General features: G+C 52.1%; 1 protein-coding gene across 2 annotated transcripts in view; it reads left to right on the top strand.

Moving 5' to 3' along the window:
• Positions 1-3,849: 3,849 nt before the first annotated feature.
• The window catches only part of SLC28A1 (solute carrier family 28 member 1), a 93,299-nt gene continuing 86,026 nt past the window's right edge, over positions 3,850-11,122 (top strand). Inside the window, exons 1-5 of one of the 2 annotated variants that reach the window (XM_024232294.2) lie at positions 3,850-3,978; positions 5,896-6,011; positions 6,969-7,080; positions 7,997-8,085; positions 9,579-9,670. In XM_024232294.2, coding sequence (XP_024088062.2) covers positions 6,985-7,080; positions 7,997-8,085; positions 9,579-9,670 — 277 coding nt within the window. In that variant the 5' untranslated portion in view covers positions 3,850-3,978; positions 5,896-6,011; positions 6,969-6,984. The remainder of the gene's footprint in view (positions 3,979-5,895; positions 6,012-6,968; positions 7,081-7,996; positions 8,086-9,578; positions 9,671-11,122) is intronic. The other variant, XM_024232293.2, reaches the window with a different exon arrangement.

Here is an 11,122-nt window from a genome sequence, read left to right as displayed (position 1 = left end):
AGGATATGGGGCTGACTGCCCAGTAAATCAACCCTTGCAGAATTCACACTGGGTCTTACCCAGGAAGTCATTCAGAGACACGGTAACCCTGATGACACAGAGTCTGACCAGAGAACACAGTCCACAGCAGTAGAGTCCAAGTGTGGGTCCAGAATCCATCCTGCCTGCCATGCAGCTGATGAGACGGTCACATGGGGCGGACACCTCAAGAGCTAGCTCAGATCTTCCAAATACTAGCACGCAGTGCGGTGGCCCCTGGCTTTACCTCAGGCTGGCCAACTTCTCAATAGTTGCTCCCTTTCTGTTACTGGCTCCCCCGTCACACTCTCCCACGGAGGACAGGTAGGGGAAACAGTGGCCAATGCCTACCTCACTGGGTTATTGTGAGGGTTCCTTGAGATAGTGCAGGTAAGGCTCCTATCACAGAGCCTGGCATCTGCCAAGCTCTTAAGTGTGCCAGCTGGTACCATTGTTGTCACCATCTCCTGGAACTACAGGATCCATCTCAGGGCCCCTCACACACTGCTCTTCCCCTCCAACCTGGGAGCTCCAGTGCCTCTCCGTTTCCTGAGGTTGGGGTGGCTAACAAAGCTCTCTGCCCAAGTCCCTGAGTACTACCTTTCCAGCTCTCATCCCTGTGGGGACCAGCACTGCCCTGGGGAAGGAGACTGGTGGGGACCAACAGGAAATGCTACAGCTGAGGCTCCCGGCCCATGAGCTGCCCAGTATTGAGCTTCTGTGATGGGTCAGGTCTCCATGGCCACAGAACTGAGGGAATTGGACGCAGCCCTCGGAATCAGGAACCTTGCTTCTACAGGCGTAGTGAAATGGAAAGGAGTGTTTCCAAGTGAGTCATGGTGTCTGATTGGCAGGCCCATCCAGGAACAACAGTGAGAGTACCAGTGAGAGTAGAGTGAAAGACGCAGCCACGCCTTTGACTCTATGGCAGGACACTAGTGGTGGAATTCCACCTGGGGGGTAGGGGACGAGATATGCTTGGAGAGTTTCAATGTCTGAATATGGGATGTGACATTCACAGGTGTCTGTTTTTGTTCTACCTAAAAATTGTATTTAATTTGTGGTGCCCTACTTGTCAGCACTTCTGTATAGACCCTGCTGGTCTTTGGTAGATTTGTTTTCCTGGCTCCTGCCAGGAGGCCTTAAGTCCTCTTCATGATTACTCCTGTAAAAATATGTGGCTTCACCCTAAGGCTCAGTGAGGGCCACATCAGACCACTTCTCTGACAGGGGGAGAAGATGGAACAATCAAGGAATTATTTTTGCCTGTATAGCGAATCAGCTTATCAACTATGACTTGATCAATAAGGCAATGGAGATCCAAATTAAGTCTCCACAGCCCCTGTCAATAGCTGGAGGAAGTGTACTTCAGAAGGAAGATATAGCCTTTAGTATAAAACCTATAATAGACAGGGACATCACCCCTGAACCCAACAGCATAACATGAATTAAGACTCTTGGTTTGCAGAACATCTTGATCTGGATCAAACTGAAAAGGAACTATCTCAATTTCCCACTATATGAAAAGTTGATATAAGGCTGGGCACAGTAGCTCACACTTGTAATCCCAGCACTTTGGGAGACCGGGGCAGGAGGATCACTTGAGCCCAGGAGTTCTAGACCTGGGCAACATGGTAAGACCCTGTCTCTACAAAATAAGTAAATAAGTAAACATTAGAACAACTGGGATGAAATTTTTTAAAAAAGAAAAAAAATTAGCCGGCGTATGGTGCACATCTGTAGTCCCAGCTACTCTGGAGGCTGAGGTGGGAGGATTGCTGGGAGGTCGAGGCTGTAGTGAGCTGAGATTGCGCCACTGCACACCAGCCAGGGAGACAGAGTGAGACCCTGTCTCAATAAATAAATAAATAAATAAAATGCTAATATGAGCTGGAGAGGCAAGAGGAATAGAAGGTAAAAACAACAACAAGGGAAATACACTTTATAAGTACAATCAATTAAATATTTGGGAACAGTGATCTCTGAACTGCTTGGGTAAAACTCGCCCTGCCTGGTGGCCTTAAGCACTCCTGCAGGTGGGACCAGGCATCCTAATTCTACCAGGCCTCTTGTTGCTGCCGTAGATGAACCCCAGACTCGGCCTTTCATTTTGTATTGGATAATGACCACGTGTGCCCAGATGTTCTCAGTGAGTAGAGTGGGTCAAGGAGTAAACTATATCGGAAACCGTTGGATAATCATGCCAAGCAGGCTGGGGGCTTCCAGCCTTTGGGGTACTGGAATGCTTTCTTCCCCTGGGACCAGCTGAACTAGCTCTGTAGTTGCCAGGAGAGCAGTGTGCTCTAACACTTGGGCTAGTCCATTCCCACAGGAAAACTAGAAGAGTTACAAGCAAAGAGTATAAAAGCCCAAGATATTTCTTTAGTCTTTGTATTTAGCTCTGTGTCATCAATTTTTTTTTAAACAGGGTCTCACTCCTGTCGCCCAGGCTGGAGTGCAGTGGTGTGATTACGGCTTACTGCAGCCTTGACTTCCCAGGCTTAAATGATCCTCCCACCTCAGCCTCCCGAGTGGCTGGGATTACAGGTGCATGCCACCACACCTGTCTAATTTTTTCTATTTTTTGTAGAGGCAGGGTCTCCCTTTGTTGCCCAGGCTGGTCTTGAAGTCCTGGGCTCAAGCGATCTACCTGCCTTGGCCTCCCAAAGTGCTAGGATTATTGCTACTTTCCAATATTTCTACTACAGACTACGGGAAGTCCATTTTTCAATGCCAAATGCAGAAGAAAAAGTTGTATGGATGCCCTTTCTGCCAGTCATCCCAGGTTTAGGAGAGAAGAATGATGAGGTCATGTTCATGGAACCTGACGAGGGATGAGCCTCTTTATTTGTCCAGTGCTTGGATACACGAATCAATGTAATGAAAGAGACCTCGCCTGTGAAGAGCTAAGAAATGAGTGTGGGCAGAATCATGAGAAGAAAATAAAGAGATTGCTGAGCAACTCTTCTGATAGTTCTTGTGCTTTTTGAATGTTTCACTCACAACTTATAAAATAACCTATTATGTCAGAGCCTGGCGAGAAGGGATCCTCTCCAACTCTTTGACTAATAATTCCCTAAAACAGGAGGTGGCCTGCAGAAGAACTAAAACCAGAAAAGTTAGGTGGTTTCCTCTGAGGAATGGGACAGAGTTGGAGGGGCGGAGCAGCCCCTTTACTGTCAACCCTTCTGAGCTCTGCTGGATGGTGAGGGAAATTATCTATGCATATTTATGTGGTCCTGTCCTCACTCTGCCCTGGCCTGCCTCAGCTCTAGGTCTCACTCAGCAGGCCCCAGCGGGTGTGCCGGGCCTCAGAGACTGTCTCCTCAGGAAACAGGCCACCAAGAAGCCCAGGGACATGCTGAGGTCCCACAGCTGGATGGGCACAGCCGGGACACCTGAGGTCCTCCAGCTGTTGGTCTTTCCCTGGGGTCTCCACCCCAATCTATCCAGCCTCCCAACTCCCCAGCCTGTGGCTTTTCGCCATATTCCACCTGAAAAGACCGCTTGGCTTCTGGGGTCTGGGATCCCTGCTGGCCATGCCTCGTTGAGAGGAGGAGCAGGGGAGAAGCCCAGAGTCTCCTGGCCTGGAGGAGGGGAGCAGTGTGTCAGGACAGCCCCAGATGGGACCTGTGACAGCAATGACACCTGCCAGCCTGATGCTGCTTGACTCCCTGCCAGGTACTTCCTAAGCAGGAGCGCATTGACTCCTCACAGGTTCTATTACCCACCCCCAGATGAGGCAGCAAGTTAACTTTGGCAGTCAGGAGTGGAGACCTTTGGGCTCCAAGCTCAAGGTCCACCCCAAGACACAGCCCATTAAATCCTTATTGTAGAGATTAGGGCCCACAACGATGTGAAGGTTATAAGCTGCAGTGTCGAGAATGTTTCGAAGCAAGCATGGTTGCTGCTGGACGTGTTGTGTTCCTGGCTTCCCTCTGGATGCTGACAGAAACAAGGGTGAGAGGAAAGGACAGTAGGAGAGGAGGGAAGGCGGGACTGAAGAAAGGAGGGGAAGTGGGTAGCACAGGGCAAAGTGGAAAAGCAGGTAGCATCCTTTTTTTCTTCACTAGGGCTTGGTGAAGACCCCTTCGAGGACAGCTCCAGGCCCATCCCTGTGGTGGCCACCCATGGAGACAGTAGTCCTGCTCAGAGACATTTAGTTTTCTTTTCTTTTCTTTTTTTGAGGTAGAGTCTCGCTCTGTCACCCAGACTGGAGTGCAGTGGTGTGATCTTTGCTCACTGCAGCCTCCACCTCTCAGGTTCAAGCAATTCTCCTGCCTCAGCCTCCCGAGTAGCTGGGACTACAGGCACCTGCCACCACGCCTGGCTAATTTTTGTATTTTTAATAGAGAGGGGGTTTCACCATGTTGGCCAGGCTGGTCTCGAACTCCTGGCCTCAAGTGATCTGCCCACCTTGGCCTCCCAAAGTGCTGGGAGTACAGGCGTGAGCCGCCGCGCCACCTCCCTCTTTTTTTGTAAAGGTGGAGTCTTGCTCTGTGGCTAGTTTTCAATCAAGGTAACACATGGGCTCTCAACAGTGTGTGGAACTCTGCTAGAAAAATCAACTTATGAGAACACTGTTACTGTGTGATTCCCTGTTGGAAAATGAATAACATAAAATAATATACATTTAGGAGAAAAAAGTGGAGAAAAGGCCAGGCACGGTGGCTCATGCCTGTAATCCCAGCACTTTGGGAGGCTGAGGCGGGTGGACCACCTGAGATCGGGAGTTCGAGACCAGCCTGACCAACATGGAGAAACCCCATCTCTACTAAAAATACGAAATTAGCCAGGCGTGGTGGCACATGCCTGTAATCACAGCTACTTGGGAGGCTGAGGCAGGAGAATTGTTTGAACTTGGGAGGCGGAGGTTGCAGTGAGCCGAGATCGCACCACTGCACTCCAGCCTGGGCAACAAGAGTGAAACTCCATCTCAAAAAAAAAAAAAAAAAGGAGGAAAATGCCACACAAACTCAATAGTGGTCATCCCTGGGGGCTCAGATTCTGGGGATTTTAACTTCCCTCTTTCTGTATATTTCTCTAATGTTTAAATGTTTAATGATACACTTGTAATGCTTTGGTAATTCAAATGACAGATGAAGAAAAAATGTTTTCAAAAAGAGGGGGTATCCATCCACCATCCTCTTCAAACTTCCAAAACAACCAGGATGTGCCAGTACTAGAAAGTATTTATGCATCATAAAAGATTTTGTCCTGAGCGCGTACCATTAATTATTAAAGAGATGTTGTCAATCCCATCAGATGAGTTTAATGTTTAGTTTGAGGACTGAAAAACTAAAGCGTTCAGCCCTTCGCTTTGCACACTGTTGGCTTAGGTATTCATTTAAGAAAGATGAAATGAAGGGGAAATGGTGTGATTTGGTTTTGTTTTCTTGACAGACCTGAAACACTTTTACTATTTCTGACAGCTACACTGCTTTCCTCGTTTTCCAGCATAGGAAAATTGGTTGCTATGTAATAAATCCCCATCTAGTGAGAAAGGGAGATAGAGCAAGATGCAAAATGAAAGATAAAATGCAAAAAGCTAACAGCCTGGCTGGGGAAAGGAGGCAATGGGAGGGAAGGTGGGGGAGGGAAAGAATCACACAGGTGGCTTCCTGGAGGAAGCGGCCCTAGTAGGCCTGGAAGAGGTCAGTTCGGGAACTGGAGAGAGGGCAGAGGACGGCATCTCTGATGCAGAAGCAGCAGCCAGTGGGCAGGAGCTGCAGGGAGCCAGGTTGCAAGTGGGCCTGCTTCCTGTATCCCTGAGACCGTGTTGGGGTCCCCAACTTGGCTGTGGCCCTGGCCTCTGGGGAGGCGCTGGGCAGAACTGGGTGGCAGGCCCAACCTACTCCGACCCTGGACTCTGCCCAGGAATTTCTGCTGAAGTGACAAGGCAAGCCAGAGCCAAAGCAGGTTGGACCCAGCTTGTCCCCACAGAGACGTGTGCTTCCTTCTCTCTCTGAGAGCGACCTGTTAACCGCAAATACGTGAGTAGAAACAGGGCCCTGCCTCTGTGTGCGCTGCTGTGCGTCTGTGTGTGAGCTGGGGCATTTCCAGGCTCTGCCTGTGTGTGTGCACGCACATGCACGGGCCTCTGAGTATGTCAGCCTAACTGGGCTGGCATTTGGATGGAGTAGGGCACCACCCAAGGGGAGAAAAAGGAGCGGGAACAAGAGAAGGGAGAGAGGAGGTGTTAGTTATCACTCTTATTTACAGACGAGCTTAAGCCTACAAACTGAGCTTCAGCAAAAAATGAACTATATTGATTCTTGCAATGGAAAGTCCAGGAGTAGGATTGGTTTCAGGTATAGTTGGATCCAGGGACTGGAAAGATGCCTTTAAGGATGTTGCACCTCCATCTTTCAGAGATGGAAAAGTAGAATACACTGAAGATCTCACTTAATGGTAATAGTTTTAACCAGTTGTAGGGAGTGATGAAAGCTGGGTCCTCTCTTCAGAAAAATGCCTGTATCAGTTACATATGCATGCTGTATATAATTCCTTACTCTCCTTCCCTAAGAAGTGGGCAGAATTTGCTGTTTCTGTCTGGAACTCCCAGAGTTCACAAGGACTTGCCTCTTACAGGTTCAGATGTGGGTGCAGGCTGGGGTGGTGGCTCACCCCTGTAATCCCAACACTTTGGGAGGCTGAGGTGGGAGGACTGCTTGAGCCCAGCAGTTGGAGACCAGCCTGTGCAACATAGGGAGACCCAGTCTCTAGAAAAAGGAAGAGGTACCTCCTCCATGTGCTGAGAAGTCAAGGTTGCAGTCCCAGTCACAAGGAGGGGTGAGCGCTGGGATGGCATAGGTGGCCCCCAGGCAGGGCTCTGGCTGTGCCAGGCATCTGCTCCCCCCACTCAGTCCTCTCCCCCTTCCCCAGGCCCCTAAACTGGGCCCTGCCTGGCCTCCCTTTCAGCGTTAGGCCCTCCCTGATTTGTCTTTCAGCTGGAAGGTCTGGGACATGGAGAACGACCCCTCAAGACGAAGAGAGTCCATCTCTCTCACATCTGTGGCCAAGGGTCTGGAGAACATGGGGGCTGATTTCTTGGAAAGCCTGGTCTGTACCCTTCCCCATCAGTCATCCCGACCCCTCAGCCTCTTTGGCTTGAGCCCGGCTGCTGAGGTGATGAGGCTTTTGCTCACCACCTTCCCTCACACCCCATTCTTCTGCCCCCTCCTCACCTCTTTGCTTGCACAGTTATGAACCTCCCAGTGTGTCGGCCTCCTCAACACAAGGCAGCCCCCTTTATTTCACTCATAAAACATTGACTGAGCACGTACTGTGTGCACTATAGTCTGAAAGTCCTAGTCTGAAAGGGCAGGGCAGGCCCCAATGAGGAAGTGACATTTGAGCTGTGACCTACGGAATGAGAATCAAAACCAGATGACGGGGGAGGGGGGTCTCTAAGGAAATCTCAGCCTTCAAGGAGCCTTGTCCTTGCTTTCAAGTGGCCAGGTCAGGTCAAGGCACACCACCCAGAACTCGGAGCCTGGTAGGACACCCTGCACGCTCCCAGCCTCCTCTGACAAAGCCCCCTCCCCTTCACTGCCCTTGTCTCTTGGGGTGCTCCTTTCACGCTGTCATCTGCAAGAATACCCACCCCCAACCCAAAACAGCTCCGCAGACGGTGGGGTGGATGGTGCCCTGAGGTCATGTGATGAGATAGCCCTGCCTGGGGCCTCCCTTACAGGCCTCCCCTCAGCCCCTCTCAGTCACAGCTGGGCCTCAGGTGTCTGTCCCTGCGCAGACCATGAGCTTGCTGAGGGCAAGATGTGTCTGGCAGAGCCTTGCACACAGTAGGTGCTCAGTGCCTGCCTTGCAGAATTTAGTTCAGTAGCCTTCTAATTCCTCCCTGTGCCCCAGCCCATTCCGCTCCTCAGCCAGGGTCTCACCGTGGCCCCCCACCCCCAGCTGTAAGTTCCTGTGGGTGGGTAAGGGGCAGGCTGACCTGACGGCTCCCTGCTGGCTGTAGGAGGAAGGCCAGCTCCCTAGGAGTGACTTGAAGCCCACAGAGATCAGGAGCAGCTGGAGCGAAGCGGCGCCGAAGCCCTTCTCCAGATGGTAGGTGATCTCTGGAGAGACAAGGGCGGGCCTGGGGTGGAGACTGCTTGGGAACAGGATGGGGAGCTGGGCCTCCTGGCGGATGGGAGTTGGGGGGACGTGAACCTTTGTTGAAGGGAGGAATAAAGGCGCTTTAGCCAACACGCACAGGCACATGAGTCTCGAGGGTGAGCCAAGTCACAGGCTCCCTACCTGCTTTTGAGCAGCTGAAACGAAATCCCCTCAGGAACCCCAGTATGTACCGTGGGGCCTGCCCTGAACCAGCCAGGCCTCCCTCTCAACCTCCCCCTTCTGCCTTCTACCCCTATTCAGTCTCTGGCATACCTCGGGGAGTCTGAAGACTCCGGTTAAAAATCCTGAACTGGGCAAGGTCCCTGATTTTACACAGGGAGGTGGAAGCCCAGAGAGGGGAAGGGACCAGCCCGGGTGGCATAGGCAGCGAGTGTCTGAGGTGAGCATAGAACTCTGCCTCCTGATGCCTGGGCCATCTGGGTCCTTGCTGGCCAGATCCGGAGCTGAGGACACTGTGATGGGCAGGGGGTGGTGGTGGGAGAGGGATTCCGTCTCTCTGCCTGGGCAGGGGGTATGGGAAGAATGCCTCCTCCACCCTCTCAGGAGGAGGTGGGAGGTGGGGACTGAGATGGGGTGAGGCTCCTTAAAATGGCAGCTGGTGGGTGGATTCCAGTTAGCATTGAGTGGGCGTCTACTCAATGTGTGTCCCATGGGCAGGTGGATGAACGACGGGTGGTGGGGGAGGCAGCCATCCATGTTTTTCTTTTCCTTTCTTTCTTTTCTCTTTCTTTCTTTCTCTCTTCCTTCCTTCTTTTCTTTTTTCTTTCTTTCTCTTTCTTTCTTGCTTGCTTACTTTCTCTTCCTTCCTTCCTTTCTTTCTCTCTCTCTTTTTTTTTTTTTTTTTTTTTTTTTTTAGGCAGGTCTCACTCTGTTGCCTGGGCTGGAGTGCAGTGGCACGAACCCCTCCTGGGCTCAAGCGAGTCTCCTGCCTCAGCTTCTTGAGTAGCTGGGATTACAGGTGCATGCCACCAAGCCCGGCTAATTTTTGTATTTTTGGTAGAGACGGGGTTTGTCATGTTGCCCAGGCTAGTCTCGAACTTCTGGGCTCAAGTGATCCACCCTCCTGGGCCTCCCAAAGTGCTGGGATTACTGGTGTGAGCCACCGCGCCCCGCACCGGCCACATTTCTGTATGTTGATGAGGTTCTGCCTTTTCAGTGAACTTCCCCCCGAGCCCTGGAGGCAGGGACTGTCACTGGGGTAGTGGGGCCTGTGGGTGCTGCCACAGAGGCAGGAAGGCCTGAACCATTTCTACATTCGCCCTGGGCTGGGGTTGCCCTGCAGCCCTGTGGGGATGTCAAGGCAAGCCCTGGCTTGCCCCTGTTGCCACTTTACCCGGGACATACCTGAGTGGAGGTGCTGAGGATCTCCCCCAGGTGGGGTCTGCTCATGCACTCATGGACCCTGCTGGTCCTGTTCCCAGGAGGAACCTGCAGCCAGCCCTGAGAGCCGGAAGCTTCTGCAGGGAGCACATGCAGCTGTTTCGATGGATCGGCACAGGCCTGCTCTGCACTGGTGAGCCTGGGGCCCAGCACTACCCAGGACACGATGACTCCTGCCTCAGCTATCCATGTCTCAGGGCAGGGTCATTCACTCACCCAGTCATTCAACAAATGGTTGTTGAGCACCAACTCAGGTCCAGCTCCCTTGCTGGGTACTGAGCCATCCGTTAAGCCAGGCCAGATCTTGTTCCCAAGGCACTCCCTCGTCAGTAAGGGAGGTGGAAGAAATAGTCCCACATAATGCAGCATGTCATCTGGGAGCACCAAGGAGGAATGGGGGATGGTCAGGGAGGACTTCCAGGAGGAGGTGACATTGGAGTCTCACAGGCTAAGTAGGAGTTAGCCAAGTGGAGGGGAAGGATACTAAGGAGGGCAAAGGCACTCCACACAGAGGAGTCACAGGAGCAAAGGTGAAAACTGGCAGGGTGTGGGTTTCGATAAAGTTCGACGTCTGCACTGTAAGGTCTGGAGGGTAAAGTTCTAGACAAGGAGTGTCAGGGGATGGGGCTGGAGGGATAGGAAAGGGCCCAGGATGGGGAGTGGGTAGGGATATGGGAGGATGCTCAGGGACTTGGATTTTACCCTAAAGGCCAGAGAGAGCCACTGAAGGGTTTGAGGAGGGAAGCATCAAGGTGGAATTCACACTGTGGGGCCCTGGGAGGAGGGTGGGAAAGATGGGGAGACGGAGACATTGAGGGCTGCAGTGCCTGTGTGAGAATGAAACTGTGGAAGGTGGGTGGGGGCAATGGGAGAGGTCCTAGGGAAGCAACGCTAGCTGCACTTGGCAACGACTGGGTGTGCAGCACGAAGGAAACCCTGAATCAGGGCTGCCCCAGGGGCCTGCTCGGGTGATGGGAGGTTGATGGTGCCTTCCACAGAGCTAGAGAACATGCGTGCAGGAGGGAGTCTTGGCAAGAAGGGGGATAATTAGGATAGTTTGTTGGAGGTGCCACTGCCAGGCCATCTGAGGGAGAGAGGAGGCTCCCCGGGCACACTTGGAGAATGAACTGAGAAGTGGGTCAAGGACAGAAGCCTGGAGACCAGCCACACAGAAGGGGTTGGCGGCAGCCAAAGGAGCAAGGGTTTCAAGGAGGGAAAGATCAGCAGCATCTCTGCAAGACCCGCAGGACAAAAACTGAGCCGTGTCCACCAATTTAGGGACAAGGAGGCCACTGGTGACTTAGGGTGTAGGTGCAAAAACTGAATTGGAGCAGGTAGGAGATGAGGCTGTGTAGACAGCAAGTGTAAATGGCTTTTTGGATCCATTTTTATGAGATCAGGTGGGGAGGCTGAATGGGCAGGGTGTGACCCAGTGTCAAGGATGGGCATGAGTTTGGGGTGGGAGACACTTTGTGTGTACGAGCTGAGGTGGGGAGTTTGTAGAAGGAACGTGAAGGAATGGGAGATGAAGAGATGTCCGATGGAGCAAGGTCCCCTGGCACGGAGTAGAAAAGCTCCCCGCCCC

This window comes from Pongo abelii, chromosome 16, assembly GCF_028885655.2.
Source record: "Pongo abelii isolate AG06213 chromosome 16, NHGRI_mPonAbe1-v2.0_pri, whole genome shotgun sequence".
NCBI classification, from domain to species: Eukaryota; Metazoa; Chordata; class Mammalia; order Primates; family Hominidae; genus Pongo; species Pongo abelii.
The sequence above is the reverse complement of the archived record's forward strand: the minus strand, read 5'-3'. Positions and strand labels throughout refer to the sequence as shown.